Source organism: Dipodomys ordii, unplaced genomic scaffold, assembly GCF_000151885.1.
Source record: "Dipodomys ordii isolate 6190 unplaced genomic scaffold, Dord_2.0 Scaffold47, whole genome shotgun sequence".
In the NCBI taxonomy this organism is placed as follows: Eukaryota; Metazoa; Chordata; class Mammalia; order Rodentia; family Heteromyidae; genus Dipodomys; species Dipodomys ordii.
In genome coordinates, this window is record NW_012267263.1 from 4,362,783 (window position 1) to 4,390,019 (window position 27,237).

Below are 27,237 nucleotides of genomic sequence, written 5' to 3' on the forward strand. Positions count from 1 at the left end.
GATGAAGTACAGGGAGATGCTATATATTGATAAATCTTGAAGGTAAGTGAAACCTTAAGGTAAGAGGAACCAGTCACAAGAGGCTATAATCTAATTTGATTTTTCTAATAGATCAAAAATAGTCCTAGAGCTAAAAGGGAGAATGAGGAATGAGTGTTAATAGACATTAGTTCTTGGAGTGGCACATATATTTTAGAATTGATGGTGATGACGACATTGTGGATACTCTAAATATGACGAATCATGTTGTTTTAATAGTGAATTTTGTGGCGTGAATTTTCAACTAAAGCTCCCAATAAATGTTACTAAACAAAAGCAATGAGATCTTGTAAAAATGCATTTTAGACAGTTTCTTGTCAAAATTACCTTTAATGAAATCTGTAGCACTTGGAATTGGGTACTGTAAATGGTAGCACACTTGCCTAGCAAGCACAAGGCTCTGAGCTCCTTCCCAGCAACACACACACACACACACACACCACACACGCACGCACGCATGCACACACGTTGTAGCCCTTAAATAGGTATACAACAGTATTGAAAAAAATCAATTTTCTCATGGTGGAAAGGTAGAAAGCAGTATACACAGCAGACTCACTGATACTCAGGAATCCTAATTTTAGATGAACTTCTAGAACAGCAAGTGATTACATAATATCTTGACTGTTTTATCTCCAATAAACTGTGGAAGTAAAAAGAAGCTATGTTCCTTTAGAATTGTTCTTCAATTCCAAACATCAAGTTAGAAGTTTGGATTTTTACCTGGCTATCTGCTAAGTGATCAGAATAACATTACTATAATTCTAAGCATTTTCAACCACTTCATGTCTTTACACTTGCTGCCATGTCATGGCAAATGTTTCAATATTCTCCTAATCCCTTTCCTCAAAGGATGAGTCCCATTACTCACCTAACGTGATTTCTGATGGGAGATCCTTAGCCTGGCTAAGATCACAAGAGTGAGATGCAAGGCCCAGTGATCCAGGGAAGACCAGTAGTAGTAACTTTGATTTGTGGACTCTGGGAAGGGAAGTTCCCTTTTTGAGTTATAGTTCTTAAGGATGTGGACTTACACTTGATACTGGACCACTGAAGAGGGTAAGACTAAAAATGAAACTAGGAAGCAGCAGAAAGAGTCAAGAAGTAGAAGTGAAGAACCCTGGTTCTGCATCCTGCTATGCCTTTAGAGAGTTTTACAGTTTGTTACTTCAATCAGTGCACCTGAAGCCCTTCTTCCCCAAGTAATCACAATTACTTTAGAACTAAATAGAGCCAACTGAATAAAAGAAAATCTTTTATCCTGAACTTTCTCCCAAAACACTATCTACATAAGCTCTGAGATATCAATGGTGTCAATCACATCAGGAGCCTTCTAGATCTTCAAGTTAGTTTGAAGAATTAGGTTTGAAAATAACCATCTTTCCATTCTTTGTACTTTAGGACAACTCTCAAAAATACATTATTTCTAGTCCATAATTGTTCAATGAAAATTATCTTCTAAAAGTAATTTCAACCATGAGAATCATTTACTCAAAACATAAAAACAAGTGTTCATCCATTTTTCCCAGTGTTCAGTGGAGGGAATGACTGGTCCCCCCAAATCGCTGTAGCACACATCATGTTTCCCATTTTGGCTTCTTCTATGTTAATGACCAAAGAAAATATTTTCTTATTCTTGCTTTTAGCATGGTGGTATTAATATCCTTTTCTTCCTCTGAATCTTGCTCTGGCATCCAACTGAAAATAAAGTGTACAATTACAAAAGTAAATTTGATACAATAAGGTACACCTTTGGTAAAGAGTTGTTAGTCACTACATGAGAAAAGCACACTATTTTCCACAAAATTAAAAAGGTACCTGGGCATGGTGGTACCTGAAATCTAGCCCTGGGTAAAAGGTACAAGCATTGTGAGTTTGAGACCAGTATGGCATATGGTGAGATCTTGTCTCAAAACAACAAAAACAACAACAAAGGCAATCTGTCAGAACTACTAAGGAAAAATACAATAATAAAGATTCATTAAAAATGTTAAGATTGGGGCTGGGAAGGTGGTTCAGTGGTAGAGCGCTTGCCTTGCATGCCAGAGGCCTTGGGTTCAATTCCTCAGCACCATATAAGCAAAAAGAAAAAAGCCGGAAGTGGCGCTGTGGCTCAAGTGGTAGAGTGCTAGCCTTGAGCTGAAGAGCTGAGGGACAGCACCCAGGCTCAGAGTTCAGGCCCCACGACTGGACCCTTCCTCCCCCCCCAAAAAAAATGTTAAGAATCACTTAATGGTTAATAGAAGATCCCAAGGAGAATTCAAATTACACTTACCTTTTCCCAGTTTGTTCAGGTTAGTATACAAATGTATTTTACATCTTTAAATAAAAAACTGAGAAAAGAGGAAAGAACCCTGAAAATATTGAGTCTACACAGTCAAGATATCTTGGGATCTGAAATCTTCACTGTGAGTTTCCTCCTGCGCTGACAGTGACTGACTTCAGCCTCACAATGCGCCCATTTCTGAAGGGTGGTAGGCAGAGTGGAAGGTTCTAAAGGCAGTCTAAGACTTGTCTAGACAGTACTGCTGCCCACAAATCCCATAGAAAGTAATTTTTTTTAGCTCTATCAAAGAGTCAATGCAACCAGTGTGGAGCAGACATTAGTGGTCTGAGTACAAGAACCATATTTTCAGAAAACAATGGAACATAAGAGTGACCATAAATAATCCTAGCTACTCAGGAGGCTGAGATCTGAAGATCACAGTTCAAAGCCAGCCAGGCAGAAAAAAAATCCCCATGAGACTCTTATCCACAATTAATCACCAGAAAACCAGAAGTGGCGCTGTGGCTCAAGGGATAGAGCACTCATCTTGAGCTGAAGAGCTCAGGGACAGTGCCCAGGCCTAGATTCGAGCCCCACGACAGACTAACAACATATTTGAATCCTCATGTACTCTGAACAGGATTTAATCTCTAAAACAGTAGGCAGAAGTACCTACAAGATTTAAATGTTTCTCAATTTTACCAAGCCTGTAAGTTGCCAGCATTAAGTGTGGCAACACTCCATTCATTTGGGAGGAGGGAGGAAACAAGGAGTGAATCAGTCTAGTAGGAAGCATGTGAAAATCTGCGCATAGGCCAGCCAGTTCCCCAGGTTGCTCTTCTGGTGTCAGAGGGCAAAGTGATGTTTGCCAGAAGCACTGGCACAGGTTATTCAATTGTTAAAAATTTCTTAAAAGGTAAACTGAAAAAATAAGTTTAGGCTTGCATTTATGTGAGTAACAAAACTAGAGAGGGACGGCAAGAATATCCTTTTCTATACCTTAAATAACAGGAAAATACATTAGAGAACTGCCACTTGGCAAAAGACACAGCATGGCCAAAATTAAGTATATCTTTGCTAGATGATCAGCTGACACCCTCATGTTCTTTGTTTGGCCTCCAGGCTCATAAATACCCATAATCTTTGTCCTCTGTGAACAAAAGGAAAGGTTTTACCATATGGTTTCTAAATGCAGACTTTGGGCCAAGTCAAATTTCTGACTTCATATTTTTCTCTCTTCAAGAAAAGCCTCTTATTTTCCATTCCAAAGATCATTGTACATTTTTCAAATCAAAGAATGTACTACAGAGCTCCAGATTAGTGATATCTTCCACAATCCATCAAATTTAAAATTAAAGCCAAGATACTGACATTTCTCTCTGGTCACATAAAGCAGACGGAAGAGTATATACCTCACACCTTGACATTGTAAGTTTATGTATAACTGATACATGATCTGAATTGACAGTAACCACCTGCTTTTATACCTTTCTGTTTTTTTGTACTTTAAGAAACTCTTGAAGGTTCGCAGCTGTGGTTAGCAAGGTGAGAGATTACAGGTTAGGAGCTTTTATGAATGCCGTTTCACATTTAATTCACTGCAATAAGAAATAATATCCACATCATTTTTTCCCCAAACACTATCATTACTTATGACTATTAAATTGCTCACATGTAATTCCACGAAGCTAATTTTTAACATGTTTGCAAAACCCTTTAATCACTTACCATTGATCTTTTACACTCAAAAAATGAATACTGCAAAGCTCTGCAGTATCCTTCCTTCAGACACTGCCGAGGGGATTTTCCTTCCTGCGACACACAGAACAACATAAACATAAGGGACATCTCTGCACAGAGCACAAAACAACCGTCCTGAAAAGTTATTTTTAATAAAATATTAAAAGAGAAAGACAATTACATAAGAAATCTTAATTCATTTTGACTGCTGGTACTTAAAAAGAAAAGGATAGAATAAAAAAACTTTTGACCTTAGGCACTTTAAGGAAGTCTGTGAACTTTAGAAAACACTAGTTTCCATGTGAAAATTTTTATTATGCTTATATTAAAATTTAGAATCTTGTTTCTTATGGGTGAAAACTGAGCCAGAAACCCTAGAATCACAACATTTTTAATGTTGCTAGTAATCATTTCCTAAGTGTTAATGAAGTAGGCTAGAAAATTACTTGCAGGAAAATATAAGTCAAATTGTCAGGTTGAAATTCAGAGTCAGGGTTTTCTCATCAAGCAATTTTTTTTGGTCTTTTTTTTTTTTTTGTCAGTTGTGGGGCTTGAGCACCGTCCCTGAACTCTTCAGCTTGAGGCAAGGGCTCTACCACTTCAGCCATAGTGCCAATTAATGGTTTTCTGGTGGTTAACTGGAGATAAGAGTCTCACGGACTTTTCTGCCTGGGCTGGCTTTGAACCGCAATCCTCAGATCTCAGCCTCCTGAGTAGCTCCTCAGATTTCAGCCTCCTGAGTAGCTAGGATTACAGGCATGAGCCACTGATGCCAGGCAAATCATCAAGCAAATTTTGACTCACCAGTCCTACCAGCCCAACTACTCCCTACACCCTTATTTTACTAGAAATAGCCATTCTTTCAACTTGAAAAAAGCTACAGGGCACCATGTCTTTGATATTTCTGTTACTGGGAACATTGCCACTTCCTAGTCTGTATGCTTGGGACCTAGATTTCAAGTGTCAACTTGAAATAGTGATCATCTCACTATCCTGGTAGCAAGCTTCCTTGCACTAAGTTCCAGCTCTGTAACACTGCTGATGGCGGTTGTTGCCCGCATGAACAATGTGAAGTCAGACCAAAAAAAACACAAAACTAACCTATGTAGAAGACTGTATGATTTGTAAGCTGATGCCTCCCCAAACACTATCTTAGCCACTACATTTTAACGTTAACTACCAGGTGAAAAGATCCATCTAGATACACCAAAGTCAAGAGAAAAAGATTGATACTTACCTCCTACCCCCCAGGGATACGTTGCTAGTTGTTCCTTAATATCCTTTTTATCAAGCATGTGGCTGGGCTGCCTTACAGCAGGATACTGTCATGTGACTAAGATCTAGCTAATAATAATGTGTAGGTAACAGATGCAAAACTTCTGGGTCAGTCCTTAAAGGAAAGAGGCTTGCCCTTTCCTTCCACTATACTCCATAAGGTTAGGGAGTCTGATATGGAGGCTTGGCACTTGGACCAATGAAACAATCCTTACAACCTCACAACTTGCAGTCACAAAATCAACGGTCTGAATCCCTGGAAGACTGAAGGAAACTCCTGGGCCCTATTTATATGTGAAAGTGAGAATTTTTATTTGCTTATTTGGGGGTAGAGTCTCACTATGTAGCCTGAACTCACAGTTAACTGGCCTCGGCCTCCTGAGTGCTGGGATTATAGGCCTGTGCCACCATGCCTTGCTTATAAGAAATAACTACTTTATCTGGGTGTCTGTATCATATACTTGAAGTTATTATTAGGACAGTAATTATAACAACTTTGCCTTCTGAGGTCAAAACCTGGTTATGTCTAAAAACTGACTTGAGAGACACGGTGGGAATAACAGTGGAATTTGCTTTAAAGCTCTCCTGTCTCTACAGTATGTTCACAAATAAAATAAATTTTTTTAAAAAAAGCTCTCCTGTCTCCACTGCCAAATGATTTTTGAAGACAAGTCAGCAGGTCTGGAAGCTGTTAATGGAGACACAAATAGGAGTCCTGTGGTGAGCTTCCTGTGGCAGTTCCAATCTTTTGATCTCCCAGAAGTCATAAAACCCCGTACCAACTCCAGAGATGTCTCTTGAATCTGCTCTTCCCTAGACTCTCGTGATCACCCAGGGTTAACCGGATATTCTATGGAGCCTTATGAAGACACTGGGAATCAAGTGTGGCCGACTGCTAAAATTAGCGACTCAAATGTAAATCGGGACCAACAGAAACACTGACACAGACAGGGTGGATGTTCATTTTGGTGCTGCTGACAGTTCTTTGAAATGAGAGCAGCTTTCTGAAAGGGCAGTTCCAGATGCAAAAATCATCGCTGCCCTCCCGATGGGTCTCAAATTAGAAAGGGCTTCAGTGCTTTACTTAGGCTGTCAATCAGAATCCAAGCCAACTAAATATCACTCTAAGATGCTGAGAAGGCTGCAGTGAGCGAAGAATTAAGGGTGGGAGTGTGCTCTACATCCCGAAATGTAGAGCCCTTCACCTCAGAGACAAATTCGAACAAGCCAAAAACACATCGTGGTACACCATCCAGGCACCACCACCAACCCTGCTCGCCCGTGGGACAGGTGCACGAAGTAGCGCATATTCATTCATGCCACGGGAAGTTCACTTCCTAGCCCCAGAGAACCCCACCCGCCTCCTCCAGGGTCCAGAAATGCCTCCCGAGGCGACGCGAGCCTTCGCCAAGCCCGACGGGGCGGGTTCGGAGGCGATCTCCCCCCTGGGCGGGGCGGGCCGGGAGCGTCCGCCGCACTACCTGGAGCACACAGTCCGACCGCAGCAGACAGGCGCCCAGGTCCTCCTTCACGCCCGCGCACGCGCCGCCCTCCGGCTTGTCTTCGTAATACCGGGGCATCACCGCGCCCCGGGCCAGCTGCAGGCCTGACCCTCGACGTCCTCGGCGACTACAGCCCCCCCTGGGACACACAGAGGAGGGAACCCGGAGGGAACCCGGAGGGGTCACCGCCAGTTTCCGGTAGGTAAGCGGAGGTCAGGGCGGAAGAGTTGCGCGTCCCCAGGAGTCGGCGCATGCGCGGCGGAAGTGGGCGCCGGTGACGTAAAGGCGGGGCGCCGGAGCGCCGGGAGCGTGGCGGGGAGGGAAGTGGGCCCCGGCCCTGGGTGGGCTCGGCTTGTGGCGGAGTTGGCGGGCTTTCCGGACCCAGGTCGACGCGACCACAGGGTCAGGTAAGGCCCCGGGAGTGCTCTGTCCGGCAGCAGCCCGTGCTGTTTTTCCGGCTGCTGGTGGCCCGGGCGTCGGGGAGACCCGGCCGGGGCGCCCGGGGTCCCGGACCGCCGGTGCAGGGACAGGTTTGGTTTCAGCGTGTCCTTGCTGCTGTGCGGCGCGCGCTCACACTCACACCCACCACCGATCCGTGCACACACACACACATCCGTCATACACACGCGCGTGCACAGGCCCAAGCCTGCTCGTGGCTTCTTAGTCCGTGGCGCCGGCCTGGGGCGCTGCTGGCCGGCGGTGGGGACCGCGGCTGCCCCAGCCCAGGACTCGTGTGGACTGGCTTCCCACTGGGTCACTCCTCCTTTAACTGTTCTTTGTGTTAAAAAACCAGGGATTGATTGGAGTTTTGTTGTTACATTAAAAAAAATGTATTCTTCAGAGGCCTCAGAGTCTGAATCCCCACCCCCAGCTACATTACATTTTGAGGAACTGGTGGATCACGTCTGGTCAGCTTGCCGGCCATCGTGGACGGACGTGGGTGAATAAGCGATTTCACCATTTCATCAATCTTGCTTTCTAGTCAGCCTTAAGTTGTGCCTCAAAGGCTTGGTCGTTAACCACACGGAATTTTGGCCAGAGTTCCATTCTTCACCGTTGTCTTCACCTACCGGTGCCCCTTTCCTCACCTTCCACGGACTGCATCTATCTGGCAGGAGTGTGTGAAGATTGAGTGAGGTCAAGCTTGGAAACATGGGCCCCGGATTAAGTGTTACTAGATAGTTCTGAAGGGCGCGGTGCTGCCCTTATGGAGTGCAATCCAGCAGTCCTCCAACCCCAAGACAAGCCTCAGAACCAACTTCATTGCTTTGGCCCCTGGCTCTTCTGAGGGGTGAAGGAGAAAGTGTAAAATAAGTTTCCAGCTAAGCAACTCAGAAGAGGCATGCTAGTTGCCAAATGTTTCTTCAGATTGCATGAAAAAAAATATCTTTTTCTTCCTTGTAGAAAGATGCTACCAAGTACTTCAGTGAATTCCTCAGTGCAGGGGAATGGAGTCTTGAATTCCAGAGATGCAGCAAGACACACAGCTGGAGCCAAACGCTACAAATACCTCAGAAGGCTTTTTCGTTTTCGGCAGATGGATTTTGAGTTTGCTGCCTGGCAAATGCTCTACCTGTTCACTTCTCCACAGAGGGTTTACAGGAACTTTCATTACCGGAAACAGACAAAGGACCAGTGGGCCAGAGATGACCCTGCTTTCTTGGTCTTATTAAGTGTCTGGCTGTGTGGTAAGTGCCTGTTTATTTGCCATAGTGTTGAACAAATTGAGTGTTTCAGATTAGGCTTGTCATTTGGATTATCTTCCATTATATTATCTTGTGAGTTAGAATTTGGGCATATTTGAATCTGTGTGGGCTTTTTTTGTTTATTTTTTTTCTGAAGAATCTCAACAGAAAAGTAAATTGCCTTCTTGGTTCTACACATTCCAAGAGAAGTTAGCCACTATTTCAAGCCTTAGCAAGGCAGAGAACAGAATTCAGTCTGTTTCTTGTTTTGTTAGTTTACTATTCTGGGATGGAACCCAAGGCTCTATTGTTGGAAACACACAGCCTTCTGGTGTGAGAAAATGAATAGACATACAGAGATTTAGGAGATTTAATCAAGGTATTTTACTGATGTACAGAGGTATGTCCTGCCTTTTCAGAAATGTGTCCTGCCATTATTCTCTTCATAGCTAGGCAGTCATACTGGGGAGGGTGGTCTGCTCATTTTTTATTCTAACCTCAGAGGTGATATTTTTTTCTTCTTGTTGCTAAGGGGTAGACTTTTTTTTTTTATATACACCTGTTTACCATCATGATGAGGTAATACAAGGAAGTTAAAAAGCACCCTAACCACTAGTGAAAGGTCCCTACTGTACTATGGGCTTCTGGTGGTCAGGAAATGTGTCCTGTACCCCTACAACCTATTAGAGTCCCTTCAGTGACTCTTGTTATAAACCTTGTAAATTTTTCTTTCAGTGTCCACTATAGGATTTGGCTTCGTGTTGGACATGGGATTTTTTGAGACAATAAAGCTTCTTCTATGGGTGGTATTCATAGATTGTGTAGGCGTTGGCCTTCTGATATCAACTTTAATGTGGTAAGTACTGTAACTTGGATTTTCAGATATTGTAGTGCCTCCATTTTTTTTGCTTTAAAAGTACAGTAGTTGATTGAAACCAAAGTCAATTAACTGAAGCCATCATGGTTGGCTGCCAAGATTATTGTAACCATCATTATGTGTGTCAGTACCTGTATCTGAAAATAATATTTAAGGGATGCTCTATATTGCCACAGTAGGAAAAATCAATGAAATGATTATGGCATGTTAACAAAAATCCCTAATTTACAGAAAATCACACATTTATTAATTCTGATAAAGTTGTCTGTATGTGAGAAAGCATTTCTAGGTGTATGTATGTTCCATACAGTTTAGATTTTTTACATCTAGAGGGTTATTTCAGGGAACTCTACTTTGAACCTTTTACATTCAGACAAGCACACTTTAAAAAAGGACTCATCGTTACTTCAAATGTGGTGCCTTAGCCATGCGCCGGTGGCTCACACCTGTAATCCTAGCTACTCTGGAGGCTGAGATCAGAGGATTGTGGTTCAAACCCAGTCCAGGCAGGAAAATCCATGAGACTCATCTCCAATAAACCACTAGGAAACCGGAAGTGGTGCTGTGGCTCAAGTGGTAGAGCGCTCACTTTGAGCTGAAGAGCTGAGGGACAGGGCCTGGGCCTGGAGTTCAAGCCCCATGACAACCCCTCTTCTTCCCCCCCCCCAAAAAAAAAAGTGCCTTCTAGTGTTTGGCTTTTCACCTTTCTCATAGACCAAATTCCTCAGTCTTTGGCCTGCTGGATAGAGAGGCAGGTGATCTCAGTAGAGAGTCACCAGTGGCTGAGGGAGGGAGGTGGTCATTGTATCTCAAAAGAAACTCAGTAGAACACTGCAGTCCCAGAGACCTGTGTTTGTATAGTCATTGCTTGACTCTTAATGTTTTCCATGAAATGGAGTTATTTTGTCAACTTTTGAGATCATTGTGATATGATAAGCAGTGTAGAATAATAGCTCTTAACATTTTAACCAAAACCCCAAGACTTTAATCTCTGTTATATCAACCTTTTTTTCCTTTGTAACATCTGACTAAAAACAGCACAGGTTTAGTTTGTACTAGGTAGGTAACAAATACTATACACCCGTAATCTAAAATTGTAAAATTAGTATAGCTAACTAATGTAACTCCACACATTCATTATCAAGCTACCCATGAAAAGAAATCAGTAAATAATGACTTTCAAGGGAATAAGTTATAGCAAGCCATAAATGTAGCAATGAAGCAAAAGAGACCAAACACAAGTCATTGTAGAGTTTAGCACAGTTAGTGTCAGTTTGAGTTCAATTGAAAAGAACTTTATACCATTTTTGGAAGTTTGTGTTGTAAACCATGTGAGAAATTAGAAATGGAAATGATAACATACCAGAAGTGCCACAGGAACTAGTATGAGGTATCTTGGTGAAATGTAGAATTGCATGTGGCTTGAAGGTAGAAGAGATAGATAGTTTGATGGTTTTGAAAGAAACATTCAGTTCACACTTTAGGAAAGAATCTTCCCCATGACTGTGAAAGAGAAGTTAAGGCCTTTGCCAGGGGCTCCTGGCAAAAGACCTCCAGAGCAATGCGGTGGTAATAGAGATGGATTTAAGAACTTGCTATACCGTGATGTAGTAAGGAATTGGGAAGAGGCAGCAGCTGCCGGAGGCCTCCTTGGGATGGTCTGAAAGCTTTGGGCATAGGTGACTAAGAGGCAGGTGTAAATGAAGCTTTTGTGTTGGCTGTGCTGAGTTCAGGGAGCTGAGTATTTTTGGTAGAGGGTTTGAAGCCTGGATGCAGCAGTCTGGCCTAGGATCCTGAGCATGAGTGGTGTTACTTACATGGCGGTGGGAGAGGTAGGCAGCTGGCATTTCTCTGAAGGAATGTCTGTGTTCCACTTAAGGGATGAGCAGAGGGACAAAAGCAGCAGCTGGATTTCCTGGGGAGTAAGTTACATGTAATTCCATAAAATTATATTCTTACTCAAAATTTGTATTAATTGTACGTGTGTGTGGAGTTCTGGGTGATAACACAGTATAAGGATCAAATCAAGGTGATTAGCATTTCCATCTCAAAAGTAATGTTTTGGTGTTGGAAATATTGAACTTATGGTTCTTAATAAAATGTATAATGAATTGTTTTGAATTATAGTCAACCTCTATTGTACTGTGGGACACTAGAACTAACTTCTGTCTATTCTGATAACTGTGACCCAATTGCCCTTCATCACCCCCACCTCCCCAACCTCTAGTGGCAATGCATTATCACACATTATTATGGGTGAACTTTACCTTACATGTGAATGGGAAACATGTGGTATTTGTCTTTCTGTGTGTAGCTTATTTCATTTTGTAAACTTTTATGGCACATGTTCTTGGCTAAAACAATGTTTTGGGAAGTTCCAGTGAAGCAGTATTATTTTAACATTGCTAGATAACTAAGTGCAGGACTGTTTAGGATTCTATACCATGTTTTCCCTATTTCTTTATTGTCTATCTTTATTTCCATTGTAGGAAGAGCATTTTCTTAATTGTATCCTTGAATTGAAATGCAATGACATAAAAAGGTACATTGAGTTTCAACAGATATATTTATAGTAAAAATGATCTTTTGTGGGTTGTTTTTTTAAGAGACAGGGTTTTGCTATATAGCCCAGGCTGGCCTTGAACTGGATGCTGAGATTATAGACGTGCAATACCAAGTGATGTTCTTTTTCTTTGGTATGTTGTTGTTCTTTTGTATGTTGGTGTATTATACTTTGTTTCACTCTTCATTTAATAGGTAACTTGTAGAAAGTGACATAAGCTTGAATAACTTCTTATGTCTAGTATGTCATTAGTCCCTCTTTGCTTTCTGTTTCTGTTTTCTTCATCTTTAATAGGGAGTTAGCATAGATCTTAGGTCTTGGATCTACTTACTGTATTTTTATTGTTTTGGTGATGTCATTCCAGTCCATAGCTTTAAATATATACACATTGATGTGTTTATATCTGCCATTTGGGTCTCTCCTTTAAACTGCAGACTTTACACTTCTTTGTATGAATAAGCATGTTTAACATAATTGAACAAAAATCGACTTGTTCCCTCTTCCATTTGTTCCAAGGCAAAACTTTGTCACCTTTGACTGCTCTTGTTCATTCCCCGCATCCAGTACTTAATCCTTCAGCTCTATAATGTGGCTGTCATACTTCACCTCGCTGCCAGCTGCCTATAGTTACAGGCTGCTGCTTGCTTTCTATGCAATGTAGCTTTCTGTTTCCACTCCGACTCGTCCCTAGTATCCTTTCTCAGATTGGCCACCAAGGAGCCCCTCAAAAATTTCAGATACTTTTTTGCAGCTCCACAGATCTTTTTCACTCAGAAATCAAAGGCACCATACAATGTGGCTCTTTGGCTCTTTTCTGACATCACTTCTTAGAGGCACACTGGGTCTTTTTACCCAGTCCTCACTGTCCTTAGCTATTTTACCTGAACATCACTGTATAACCATCCTATTTAATGCATCTCAGCTTTGCTGTAGTTTTGCCTATGCTACTGTCTGACATATGTTTATTTTTTATTTTTATTTGTCCGTCTTGGGGCTTGAACTCTGGGCCTGAGCGCTGTCCCTCAGCTCTTCAGCTCGAGGCGAGCGCTCTACCACTTGAGCTGCAGTGCCACTTCCGGTTTTCTGGTTGTTTTATTGGAGATAAGAGTCTCATGGACTTTTCCTGCCCGGGCTGGCTTTGAACCACGATCCTCAGATCTCAGCCTCCTGAGTAGCTAGGATTACAGGCATGAGCCACCAGCGCCAGGCTCATATGTTTATTTATATTTGTTAGTCTTCTCCCACCAGAGTGAAAGGGATTTTGGTTTGTAGCTCCAGAGTTCAGTATAATGTCTGGCATATAGGAGGTAGTATTAACAGAACTAATTTTATTGTATAATGCAATAAATTGTAATGTTGCTTTTCAGGTTCATCTCCAACAAGTATTTAGTAAAACGGCAGAGCAGAGATTATGATGTAGAGTGGGGCTATGCCTTTGACGTGCATCTGAATGCTTTTTATCCACTCCTAGTGATCTTGCATTTTATCCAGTTGTTTTTCATCAACCGTAAGTAGTAGTTTCTCAAATATTATCAAAGTCTTCATTATGTACATCAGACTCACGGTGTGCATTTCTCCTGGCAGATGTTATCCTAACAGATACATTTATTGGATATTTAGTTGGAAATACTTTATGGTTGATTGCAGTTGGCTATTATATCTACGTAACCTTCCTAGGATACAGTGGTAAGTAGTTTTAAAAGATGTTTTGGTTGATTGAGAACTTAACAGAGTGGAAAAGCTTTAGGCCCTGTTCAAGAATTTTACAGGAATTATCTCATGTCTTCCTCCTTTGAAAAATAAGGAAATTTTGAGAGAGACTAACTTGCCTGTGACACATCGTGGTATTTCCAGGGTGTTGGCAGAAGGCCAGGACAATGTTTTTCTTTTCTCCAAGGTTCAGGGTCCAAGTTATTAACAATAAACTGGGGTGAGGGAAAAGTATAGGCCCACTTTATATGCACTGAAATACTTTTGCTTCATTTCTAGGTTTTGTGATCACTGAAGATCACAAAAGATCAGGTCCAACTTTTCCTAATCTCAGAACGTATTTGTATTTCCTTTTTGGGGGGAGAGGGCAGCACTGGTGATTGAATAGCCTGGCCTCATGTTTGCAAGGCAGGTTCTGACATGAACCAATCCTCTAGCCCCTTTTTACTTAAGGGGTTCAAGGTAGGGTCTTCCTCTTATGCCTGGGCCAGCCTGGGTTGTGATCCTCCTACCTGTACTTCCCCTGTGGTTAGGATAACAGGATATGCTCAACCATTGGTTATGGCCTTTTGATCTTAGTCTCATGTTGGCCTTGAACCTTGATCCCCAATCTCAACCTCTCAAGTAGCTACTACTATAAGTATGAGCTGCCTTGCCCAGTTGTATTTACTCTTTTTGGCTCAGGGCTGGTGTTATTTCCCATGAACCACAACTGTCTTCCTGTATTTATTCTTCAATCTTGTCAGTTCGTTTTTCTTAACATGAATGAGAAAGTCTTATGTTACTCACTTAAGAAATGCATGCCTGGGATCCCAGGTACTTGGGAAGTAGCCTCACTGTACCACCTTGTTTGGGGTCATTTCTCTAGTCCAGAGGGGACTAATGACCTCACGTATTTTTAAGAAAGCATTTTGTTGTTTAAGGAAGCACTAAGTTCTCTTAAGTGAACTTTTTTTTGCCAGTCATGGGGCTTGAACTCTGCTGGGCCTGGGCGCTGTCCCTCAGCCATTTAGCTAAAGGCTACCACTCTAGCACTTGAGCCACAGTGCCACTTCCAGTTTTTTTCTGCTTATTTGGTGCTGAGGAATGGAACCCAGAGGCCTCATGCATGCCAGGCAAGCACTGTACCACTGAGCCACCTTCCCAGCCCTCTAAGTGAACTTTTGATGCTTCTGCCTGTAGAACAGTGTGCTGTTCAGTCTGCGGTTAAGAGCAGCCCATATACCTTCAGTCAGAATGCGGGGCAGGGTCCCACTCACTAAGCAATGAACAGGCAACATGGTTGTTTATATTTTGAAGCTTTAGTTCTTTCCTAAAGCGCAGAATATTAGTTGAGTGTGGAGCTTTGATACTTTTCATACTGCGAAATTGCAAATGGCTCTTTTTCCTCACTTCTTCAAACAGAGCTGTCAAAGATAGGCAATCACTGCCAATTAAGAGTTGTGACCTTGGTCCCTCTCTGTCCTGATTTGCTTTACATTCAGCCTTGTGCATTGAAACAGTTTGTCCTCAGTCCTAAGTGAGAAGAAAGCAACAGAAAAGTAAATTTGTCAAAAGATGCCTTCATTTTGGATACCACTTCAGAATGTTCATGTTTCCTTGTTTAAAAAGTCAATTTGGATTTGTTTCTTTTCTAGCACTGCCATTTTTGAAAAACACAGTAATTCTTCTCTACCCGTTTGCACCTCTCATTCTACTATATGGGCTGTCGCTAGCCCTAGGATGGAACTTTACCCATGCTCTCTGTTCTTTCTACAAGTACAGAGTGAAGTGAAGAAGTGGCAATACTACTGTCTGCAGTATTGGGGAAGTGAGTTTTTGTAAAGCTTGTAAATATCTTTGTAGATATCCTTTAGCTGTAAAGGTGACAGGTTAACACTATTGTCAACATTCCTTAAGACTAATTAAATGTACATTTCTGTAATAAATATTTTTAAAGCATACTTTTTGATGTACTATTTGCACATATATGCCATAGATAAAATAAGGGTATGGGGAAAAATACAAATTTTTAATATGAAATATTTTTGGACATAGTAATACCACACACATACCCAATCCTGTTGACAGGCACAGGGTCTGCCTCATTTATGTGGGGTGGGGAAGGTGATGCTGAGGTTGAACTGGGAGTGGGAGGTGGCCTAGTAGACAAACATGTATCCTCTTCCCTCTGTTCCCCAAGTCACCAGGATTATTGGCAGTCATGCCTGTAGTCTATCCCCATGTACCTTAAACACGGGCCATGCAACCCTAGTCTCGCCTTCAGTAATATGAAAGTAGAACTCACACAAGAACCACCATAGTACAGGCTCTGACAACACGTAATAGAGCACAAACCTGAGAAATATGTTAAGTTGAAGAGACTAATAAAGCAAACATTGCTTAAGGCCTTCCAGATTTACTTTATCAGTGCTAAACAGAAGTTTAAAAACAACCACTTTGTTTTACCCTTTTTATTAGAAGGCATCTTGCATTCAGTGTGGCTTCATAAACGTCTTTATTCAAATACACATGAACATTTGTGGCACAGAGACACAGTGATGGAAGGCACAGTCAACAGGACCAGGGATTCCGTTTTCATTATAGCAGCAAACTTGAAAATAATCTTCCTGTAAAAGTTGAACAAGTACCTAAAATATTACTACGGATGTTAACTGTTTAACCCATGAAGACATCCTAAGAAAAATATGTACAATACATTTAAGAAGGAACAACAAATCTGGCAAACCCTAGCGGAGAGATTCCTCAGGCAGCTTCTCCAGAGGGTGCTTCCAGAAATATCCTCAAATGCAAAGACAGCCTTTCCAAAGGAAGTGTTCTGAATGAAATACACGTTTTTTAGTTTTTTATCCCATGAGTTAATCATTAAGCTTAGAAGACTTCTAACTCTTCCTTAGAAAACATTACTGTCTATACTGAAAAGTATCAAATCTGCTGGCAGTGCATCGTACAGTACTGTCGGTATCAGCCATTTTTAAGGCTCAATGTACATATCTTTAAAAGTTATTGTCACCAAATTTGAGCAAACAGCATTTCACATAATGGAATGCCAATCAAGCTAAGTACCAAACCTTAGATTCCAGGACAATTTGCTAACTACTAAAACACCAAACCTTTGATTCCAGGACAATTTGCTAATTACTAAAACAATGAAACAGCTAGGAACAAGTGATACAAAATAGCCTCCCTAATATCCAAAAGTATTAAAATATTCCCCACACCAAATAATCCTTATTTTAGAACAGTTTTAGCACCACTAGTCTGTACATTTTTACTGCAGTGTTAACAGTGAGGATGATACTTTGCACAATTGCTTCCCTTCAACATTCTGTTACTGTCTGGAACAGTCTTAAATCCCACACAGACTGGAGAGCCAGCTCCTGCTGCCCTGCTGTTCCCTGACAATCATCTAGTTAGTATTCCAACTGGAGAAGGGAAGGTTTCAGGTGAGATGCTGTGATGGCGTGATGGCATGGGGCATGTGTAACAAAATCTTAAGTTGGATGCTTTTTTAAATTCTTCCTTTAATAATAATACTGTTGTAGTCTTTTAGTATTGTATATTCACATGCATTAAAAAACTAAAGCATACTAGTTATAGCATATATTTTAAGATCAATAATTTAAAATTTTACAACTATTGAAGTTTTAGTTTTACATAAACATTGTTACATAGCCTGGCAAAAGTCCTTCTCTACAAAAGATTGGATTGGGAATCTAAAATCTTTTATAACATAAATATAAGATTATTACATAAATTGGTGATCTTTTGACAGTATTTAGCCTCATTATCTTTCCTTTAATTCTGGTTTGTCTTTCATCAAGAGTCTGGCAATATAGCAGAAGTAAGCACAGAGATTAATGGATAAACCAAAATAAAAATGAACTTCATTAGCATGGCACAAAGGCAGGGGTACTTTGGAAAACATTCTCAAATATCAACAATTTGATTGACACAAGTAGGTTTGATCTGTACTAAAGAAAACTAAATCCTCATATAACCTACCTACCTAAAGGCATAAGTTACTTTTCCTCTTAATGTTTGATTTTAAATAGCACTGTTTATCATTCTTTACTATACTTCTAATGGGCACCCCCAAAGCAGCCTGTCTAAATCCTCATGTTGGAAAATATCCTATGCATCCCACAATCTCATTCTAGCAGTTCTTCCACAGAACACTACCCAAATGTTGGACCTTTATTTCTTTTTTGTGATATAGGGGTCTGATCTCAGAGCCTTGGGCTTGCTAGGCACTCTACTACTATTTGAGCCATGTCCCCCAGCTTTACACTGCAACTTTTACTACCAGTAGAGACAGATCTCTTGCAGAGAATCCTAGCTGTAACCGAGAAATAATGATTTATCAGTAAGGACTTTGTGTTTAAGCAAGGCATACACCATGAACTAGGCATAAAATCACCAACATGTGATGTTATAAATTTGATTTCTAAGAAATCTGGGGAAGCTCAAGTGGGAGGATTGAGTTCAAGGCCAGCCTGAGCTACAGAGCAAATCCTCTGTTTCAAAAAACCAAATGGGAGAGGGACAATGTAGGGAATCAAATAGGAAGACTTCTTGGAATTCAACCTTTTAACAATATATTCATTTTCTCCTACATAATAAACCACTATATTTCTAGCAGCGTAAAACACTATCCATTATCTTACAGTTCTGTGGGTCAGAATCCAGGCAGGTTTGAGGTCTCCAACAGCTGTAGTCAAGGTGCTGACCTGGGTAGACTTTGTGGAGACATTCATCTTCTGAGTGTGCAGGTGGAAATCAGTTCCTGTGTTTGTAGGGCAGCAGATCCCACTGCCATAGCTGTCAGCCAGAGCTGTCAGCTCATCATCACCTGTATTCCTTCCCTGTAGTCCCTTTTTAAACTAGCAAGGGTGCTTTGTCTGACTTTTGCCAGCCTGAGAAAATTGCTTTTAATGGGATCATGAGATTCAACTAGTTATCCCTAGATAACCTTCCTTTCACTATGTAGCATGGATCATAATTCACAGTTCCACTTACAACCAAAGTGGAAGGTATTATACAAGGTCACAGGGGTGTTGTGAGAATTCTGCTTACTACAAATATACACTGCTATTAACTGGAACAAGCTGAACATGCTGTTCACATATAACCAAACTGCTATGGGTTTCATATAACCAAAGCTTTTTTTAAGAGGCAACATTATTGGGAGACAACTTTGTTCTTTATAGTTATGAAAGATTAAAAGGAAAGCCCTTACAATTTTGCGAATGATTTTTTTTTTTGGGGGGGGGTCAGTCATGGGCTTGAATCCAGGGCCTAAGAGCTGTCCCTAAGTTTTTCTGCTCAAGGCTAACGCTCTACCACTTTTAAACACAGCACCACTTCTGGTTTTCTGTTGGTTGGAGATTAGAGTCTTACTGACTTTGCTGCCCTGGCTGGTTTTGGACAGCCATCCTCAGATCTCAAGTCTCTTGAGTAGCATAAGCCACTGGCACCCAGCCTTTCTGATGATTTTTAAAAATGGCTATGCCTAATCTTTTATTGGTGCAGTCACCAAATTCTTTGCCCATCTGCCCTCATTATCAGGATTAATTTCTAAAATGTTCACATTTGTATTCTTCACAGTATTAGCCAACAAAACTTTTTGCAATGATGGTTATGTTCTGTATCTCTAGTGTCTAATGTGCTGACCCACTAGCTACATGTGGCCACTGAGTGCTTGAATGAAGTTTATGTAATAATGAATACTTTAATGTTTAAAAAACATTTAAGAGTATTAAAAGTATATTTAAAAGTATAAATAATACTTTAAAAATGAAATTTTTTACATTAATAATTTAGAGTTACCATGTGCCTTGTGGCTGCCAGCACTGTTCAAGGATTTACATAGTTTACCTGAAATGCACACCAAATGCCAAGCCATGTGTGTGTGCATATGCGTGTGTGTGCGCGTGCGCGTGCGGGTGCATGCATGTGTGCATGCACGTGTGTGGAATTCTTACCATTTGATACTTTTCCCATTCATTATTTTGGTAAGAATGGTTCCGTGTCTTTTCAAGGCCAAGTGTTTACCTTTTTATTTTCTTCCAGCCCCACCACTCTTCCCTTCCTCCAATCTTTGCTCCTGCACTGTCGGTGCTTGCAGAAAGCAGCCATGCGTCAGCCTATCTGCTGTAGTGGAGGACACAAGTAGAGCTGTCCCCTTGAGCTCTAAGTTTGTCAAGAGAGAACACACACCATACACAATCAAAGCTAGACACCTATATGTGTGTGTTCATGTGTGGCAAGTATGGCTGGCAAAAGAAGCGAGGCAAAAGAAAGATGGCAGGGACAGCCCATTGGCCCACCAAGATTTTATTGGAACCTGCCCTGCACACTCTAGTTACTGGGAGTTAATTTATCGAAAGGAGGGAAGAAATTCTTTGAATCAAAGAAAAGATTTGGTGGAAAGGATTCCTAGGAACAAGAGGGATGCACAGAGCTTGAGTTGCCAAGTGTGGCAGCAGAAAAAGGCAAGCTAAACAAGTTTGTTCAAGCAGCCATAACAAATGGCATCTGGAGCACAATCCTTTCTCCACCCTAGATTTTCAGAACTTTGCCTTTCTTGAAGGCAATGTTCAGTGGGCTACTGAAGACCTATAGAACAAGCGGACTCAAAGGCACAGAATTTTTACCTTCTGTTACTAAGTTGCTTGAACAGTAATTTAGTAATAATCTAAGCTGGTGCCAGCATTTTATAATAAAAAATTATTCCTCTTTTTGAAGAAATTTGTTTGTGAACACTAGGTTAATTATAGAAGAAAATAAAGTAAAGGAAATGAAGCCTAATAAGCCCAAATAAAGATTCTAGCTGGATATAAAGCCTGACACAAAATCATTTGACATAAAAATCATTATTAACAGATTAACTTTTTAATCAAGAAAAGAAAAAATGATTACAAGATAGAAGGAAAAGAACTGAAACTTGGGGCTGGGAAGTTGGCTCAATAGTAGAGTGTTTGCCTTGCATGCATGAGGCCTTGGGTTTGATTCCTCAGCACAACATAAGCATAAAAAAGCCATAGGTGATGCTGTGGCTCAAGTGTCTACCACTAGCCTTGAGCTGAAGAGCTGAGGGGCAGCACCCAGGCTCAGAGTTTAGCCCCTACGACTGACAAAAAAAAGAAAGAACCTCAACACTTATCATGTTTCCTGAACCTCCCTGTCTTAACACCAGACAGAAAATGAGGCTGTTTGGTGCTTTTGTTTTACATAGTTGGTAAAGAGTAAAGCCTCTGCAGGCTGTCAACTACCAGCTGGAATTTTCCACAGCCCTAGACCATCACCTGAGCTGCCCAGAAAGCTCAGGGCTCAACATTGGCAAGACACCTGCAACCTACTGGTTTTGTCAAAGCAGACTGGCTTGGAACCAATGTGAGAATTTATAATTATTTAAAATGAAATACTTTTGTAAAGATTACTGATTGTTGAAGCATCTTCATGTAACTATTAGTTTCTGATAACATTCTTTTTTTATACATTTGAAATTTGACTATTTGAAACTGACTGTTTAGGAGTAATAAGCACTCACTTGGACATAGGATTTGTCAGTTTATAATGCAATAGAATAAATCATCTTGGCAAAACATACAACTGCTACAATACCTTTCACCAAAAACCAATATTACAATTTTGTTTTTCTTTAAAATTATATCCATTATTGATTCATACAGTAGCATTGCCTAGAAAACAGTCAGAACTAGACTTGAAGATATAAAAGAATGAACAGGAAACAATGTATCTGACTCACAGATTAAAAACAAAGATTAAAAAGGAAAAAAGAGTCTCATCTGCCACACCAGAGGAAATGTAATGGGTGAAGTGTATGGTGATTCAGGCTGAGGGCATCATACTGAAAACACTGAAATTTATCAGACTGGTTTTCTGTGGTCACATGTCATATACAATACAGTAAAATAACCCTCAGGAAGGACATTGGTCTTTAAAATCTTGGCTTTAAGGAATGATAAATGCCTTTGAAAATATTTTTTTCAGAATCACAGCAATTATAAAAGTACTTCAAGTTAAGAAATCCACCTATAATCAACCTTAAATGGCAGTGCAGTTGAAAAATGGAATTGATCTGTAATGTTTGCATTTCCAAAGAAAAATATAGAAAGAACTTAAAAAAGCAAGGTAACTTGTTTTCAAAAAAAGTATTGATTCAAAAATTTACTGCACAAAAATATGTACTTTTAAGTATTTCTAATAAATTAACTCCATAACATTTTATGTGTATTTATATATTTATATATATATATCATCCCTGATAATCTATAAAAGAGGGTCTATAATAGTAAAATAAATGAACATCAAAAGTGCCCCCTTCATAAAATGTATTTAACATTAGTTTTTCTCAAATTTAAGGAATGTAACAATATGTACAACTCTTATGTATTAGTATAATACCAAAATAGTACAAGTCATATTAACAGGCTGTCATAATTGTAAAATGTTTGTGACAAGTTAAAATTGGAGGACAGCTGAGTTTCAAATGAATACAATTATCCATGGGAGGTTTACTTTCCAAGTGGAAATGACAATTGTCATATCTACAGTAGATTTCACAAGAGGTAGTATTCAAGTTTGTTTGTTTTTTAAAAAAGGTACATGCTTAACTATCTTTAAATGACAGGTTCAAGGGGGAGGAAAGTATTTATTGGTTCCTTAGAAGATCAATTGGTGATTTTCTTTATATGAATCTGAAACAGAAAATAATGATAAAGCAGTTAATTTTACAAAGTCCTTACATGCAAAATTAAGGCCTAATGAGCATATATAGTAGCTAGCAGTCTCACTGATTTATTCTTACCTCATTAAGAATGGCCCACACAGCAGAATTGTGAATAACTGAAAGTCGAAAGGCTGAAATGGGATTTAATCTACGGTCCACCATTCCTTCTGCAACACCATTCTCAAATTTTCCTTCAAAGCAAAAATGAGTATTTGTTAGCTATGAGATGAACACATATGAAGTATCACTGGCTGAAAGAAAGAGGGAATTCACCAAAGTATTTCTTATAGGCATCTTTAGACAGTGAATAAATGATTTCCCCTTTTTCTACTTTTATTCAACTTTCAATTTTTCTATATACACGATTTCTATAGACACTAATGTACTGTATGCCTAAAAACATTGAAACAACCAGCTTATTAGGCAGAGGTATACTTTTATTTATTGTAAATTTTAAAAAATTATTTTTTTTCTGGCTTCAACAATTTTTAACCTACAGATTTTTAACAAATTGTGTACCAAAATCTAATTTGTAACATCACTCTGTCTGACTACTTTGAAGGGTAAGTGAGTAGTGACCAACTTCAGTGTTTCAGTCAGTTAACCTTGAGCAGGGATACTTTTCAAGGGCACATCATGCAATTGTCACATAAAGTACTGTCAAAAATGAGAAGCTAAGAACACTCCCTTGTAGGAACAGGGACCAAGAACTTCTAATGTACTTAATTCTTCTTGATGGAGGAATAATATCCTGTTTTTTTAAAAAAATGAAGGAAATGAAGCAACCTGTTCCTTTGGGTGTGGCTTACTTTACTTAATATAATGTTTTCCAAGTCTTTCCAGGTTCTTACACATGGTACAATATCAGTCTTTCTGATGGAAGCACAGAATTACATCATGTAACACAACATTTTCTTGATCTCTTCATCTACTGAGGGGCATCTACGTTGATTCCATATCTTAGCTTTGGTAAACAATGTCTCAATGAACATGGTGCTGGTCGCTTTAATGCGGCATTGTGTTCTACTGGATAAATGCCCAGGAGTGGAACTGGTGGTTAATAGGGAAGCTCCATGTTTAGTCTTTCAAGGAACCTCCATACTGCTTTCCAGAATGGTGGAACAAGTTTACATTCCCACCAACAGTGCAGTAGGGTTCCCTTCTGCCCATATCCCCACCAGCATGTTAGTTTTCTTAATAATGACCATTCTAGCAGGGGCGAGGTGTAATTTGATGTTATACCGGTCTCTACGTATACCACAGTGAGACCAAAAGTGGATATTCATAGGAGTGGATCCCAATGGCTCAGTAACTATGTTCATATGAGCATACAAAATAATATTTTGTGAAATGAACTTCAAGAAAAGGAAATGAGATATTTTGTTGTTGTTGCTGTTTTTGTTCTTTTCCTTTTGTCTTTGGGAGGGTAAAAAAAGGCATAAAAAAGGTGGAACAAAGACAACAGTGGTTCTCACTAAACAGTTTGTGGAAAATGAACTGAACATCTTGTAGAGACAGGAGGGAAAAACTATGAATGAGGAAAGAGCTGATATGGTTAAAAAAGAAATGTACCCACTACCTGACTTACGTAACTGTAACCCTTCTGTACTTTACCTCTACAATAATAAAAAAATATATATATTTTTAAAAAAACAAAAAAAAGTGCTCAGAAAAGTGACAAGAAAATGGTTTCCTTCTGGGGAAAATTTCTCCAGGCCAAGGGTTGGCAAACTTTCCTTAAAGGGCAGTCTATAAGCCAAAAGGAAACTGAAGATATTAGATTGGTATTTCCATACAGAAAGAGAAAATGCAATTTCCCCAAATTTTATTGATTTAATTCAATATATATTAACACAAGTATATTTTAAATATAAATAAACAAGTGTGTATATGTACTAAGAAGAATGCAATTCCTTTCCCTTAAGATAACATTTCACTAAAAGTGCAAAGTTATTGTTTCCCTGTCATCAAATGTTCACATTAATGCTGATCAACCTTTGAAATGTCCTATCACAGCTTAGAGACAGCCAAGTACTGATGTCAATCCACAAACTTGGTCTAAATGAAGCATATTCATCTCCTGGAAGTTATTTATAGAATTAATTAAACCTCACTCATATTCACCTTCTGGCATATTATTTCACTATACATAAATCACTTCCACTTGACAACTGGGGAAATAGTTGCCATTAAATGGATTTTGAAAAATGGAAATTTCTTTTTCATTTTCACTGAGGTCCAAAATCTCTACTGGGCATATAGTTCTGACTTAGAAGATGTCCTGACAATAAATTTGTATGCTTCCTATTACGTTTGATATCATGAGAAGTGTAGAAGGGTTCAGTATTACAGTTAACAACGCTGACTGCCACCAAAGTGACTGGACACCATAGTTCTGTATGGAAGCACTATTTTAGATAGCCTTCATGAAGAAACAAGGTTTGCAGCAAAAACTAAGTTTCACGGTGATGATAATGTGTGAGGGCTCTTATTTGGGAAAATTTGAATCTTGTCCTAAGCTCAAAAACTACAGCAAGCTTACCAGTCAGGTAAGAACTATGAATATTCATTTCCTGTGTCTAACAAAAACTTAATAGCTGAGTCCGTGTGAGCAAATAAATAGTATAACCACCTTCATTAAAATACTTTCAGCAAATTTATTAACATCTGTAAATAACTGAAAATTACTTTAGGAACAAGTAGAGAAAACAGGATTACATTTTCCTAGACATTACCTATTCTGAAGTAGCCATCTTCTAATCGTTTCTCTTTGGTTTCTTTGCTTATTTCCAAACCTTCACTCTAAAATAAAAGTATTCATTTTAAAAGTAGTTATTTCTATTTAAAACAAATATAATTCACTTATCTGTCTATAACCTTTGTTAAATAATAATCTCTAAACAGAGAAAGGGAACCTCTGTCTCAAAGCCTAAAAGTACGCCAGTAAAAGTGTTCTGTACATTAAAATACTAATGGTTGAAAAAAGACGCAATAAATCAGTACAACATTATTTCCTATTTAAAATATATAGAGGTAAAGAACGATGTGTTAACTTGGAAAAAATCTGTGTATTCCTTTACTGACTAGCAAATTAACTTTGTTTATCTATCAACAGGCATTAAGATGCCTACATGGTTTGTGAATTCAAAATACAAATAGGAAGAAAACACTGAGGTAAAATTATGATTCAATTACTAGCGTAAACATCCACAGTATTTCCCAATAGGAAACAATATGAAGGCTCTGTGAATGAAGCAGGAGGGTATATTACAACCAAGTGGTCCACATGTCAAAAGAAATTTCTGTCCCATCCGTAGAGTCCTCTCCATCATGAGGCATTTACTCATCTCATAAATAGACTACCCTCAAACTAAGCCTCCTGGTTTGGTCCTCAGCAAAAAGTCAGAGGAATAAACAGTCATACCTTTAAAGGCAAAACATCCACAGTTGTGTTTAACAGAATGTCTCCTGGATGTTCTTGGTTGCCACTATGGAATAAATAGCTGAAAATACAGACAGAAAATGTTCAAAGTGAGTCAAAACAGATTTTTACAAAGATTCAAGAAAACACACAGATTTTTTTTATGGAAAGTAGTTTTATTGAAGTTTTGCAAGTAGAAGATTTCTAACACTTTTTTGGTGCAAGTATGAAATCTTCTAGAAGCTATATATTTATTTGCTCACACGGACTCTTCTTTTTTTTTGTTGGTCATGGGGTTTGAACTGGCCTGGGTGCTGTCGCTGAGCTCTTCAGCTCAAGGCCAGTGCTCTACTACTTGAGCCACAGCACCAATTCCTACTTTTCTTTTAATTAAGTTTTTTATTGTGAAAATACTATACAGAGGGGTTACAATCACATGAGCAAGGTAATGAGTACATTTCTTATCCAGCATTGTTGCCTCCTCCTGTGTTTTTCCCCTACCATCCCTTCCCTCCCACCTCCTCAGATACCCACCCCTGCCCCCCGCCGTCTAAATTGTAGTTAGTTTTTTGACATAGCGTCTTGTACATCTCATTGTTGCAATGGGTCAACCTGCATCCCTATTTAAACCATTTGTTTTTTCTCTTCCCCAAATGGAATTCTTAACTTCACAGAACCAACAATAGTAGAACTTGAAAGCACAAGTTAAGAATTCTGAATTTCAGTTCACTGAAAAAGACAGGAACTTAAAAATTGGAGGATAAAACCCATAGGGAAATGCATTAATTCTTTCTGCCAGACGCTGAAATATTTGTAATCTAACATAACAATGTACTTAAAAGACTTTTAAAAAAACCCAGAATGACAATAATTTTATGTGTTTAGAATGCTTTTTTAAAAATATTTTTTACTTATTGTAAAGATGATGAACAGAGGGATTACAGTTACAAAAGTAAGGTAACAAGTACATTTCTTCTTAAACACTGTTACCCCCTCTCTCATTTTCTTCTGCTTACCACTCCTCACTCCACTTCCCTCCTCCCAGTTTAAAGTTCATTTCTAATATAGTTGTCTAGTGAGTATCACTGTTGCATTAGTTCATCCTTTGTCCTGTTGTTTCTGTGATTCCCTTTCCCTTCCACGGATCAGATAATCTTATATACAAGACAAAGGGTATAGAAAACAAAAGCAGAAAGTAAAAAATAAAAATTAACTGCATACAGGACATAAAAAGAACCTCTTTTTCCGTATCTTGGAGTTCCTTTTGATACGCTTCATAATGTATGGTCCTATGCACTTAGCGATTGGGCTATTGTGATCCCCTGCTAGACATATTCTAGTTATTACAAATCAGGGAAACCATGCAACCTATCATTCTTTGAGCCTGGTTTTCTTCACTTAATA

General features: G+C 39.4%; 3 protein-coding genes across 4 annotated transcripts in view; 1 reads left to right on the top strand and 2 right to left on the bottom strand.

Annotated features, from left to right (window-relative positions):
• Positions 1–335: 335 nt before the first annotated feature.
• On the bottom strand, positions 336–7,048 carry LOC105988257 (cytochrome c oxidase assembly factor 5). Its single transcript, XM_013019817.1, has 3 exons — positions 6,802–7,048; positions 4,034–4,117; positions 336–1,737 (listed from the first exon to the last, which is right to left on the bottom strand). Exons 1-3 carry the CDS (start codon positions 6,898–6,900, stop codon positions 1,696–1,698), a joined length of 225 nt encoding a protein of 74 aa, XP_012875271.1. The 5' UTR covers positions 6,901–7,048; the 3' UTR covers positions 336–1,695.
• A 71-nt stretch (positions 7,049–7,119) lies between these two features.
• Positions 7,120–15,600, top strand: Unc50 (unc-50 homolog (C. elegans)). The gene is made up of 6 exons (XM_013019819.1): positions 7,120–7,229; positions 8,227–8,510; positions 9,243–9,363; positions 13,315–13,454; positions 13,532–13,633; positions 15,295–15,600. Exons 2-6 carry the CDS (start codon positions 8,231–8,233, stop codon positions 15,429–15,431), a joined length of 780 nt encoding a protein of 259 aa, XP_012875273.1. The 5' UTR covers positions 7,120–7,229; positions 8,227–8,230; the 3' UTR covers positions 15,432–15,600.
• Positions 15,601–21,216: 5,616 nt separating this feature from the next.
• The window catches only part of Mgat4a (mannosyl (alpha-1,3-)-glycoprotein beta-1,4-N-acetylglucosaminyltransferase, isozyme A), a 92,900-nt gene continuing 86,879 nt past the window's right edge, over positions 21,217–27,237 (bottom strand). For both annotated transcript variants that reach the window (XM_013019835.1, XM_013019834.1), the window contains exons 12-15: positions 25,837–25,915; positions 25,148–25,214; positions 22,491–22,603; positions 21,217–22,380 (exon numbers count right to left, since the gene is read on the bottom strand). In XM_013019835.1, coding sequence (XP_012875289.1) covers positions 22,354–22,380; positions 22,491–22,603; positions 25,148–25,214; positions 25,837–25,915 — 286 coding nt within the window. In that variant the 3' untranslated portion in view covers positions 21,217–22,353. The remainder of the gene's footprint in view (positions 22,381–22,490; positions 22,604–25,147; positions 25,215–25,836; positions 25,916–27,237) is intronic.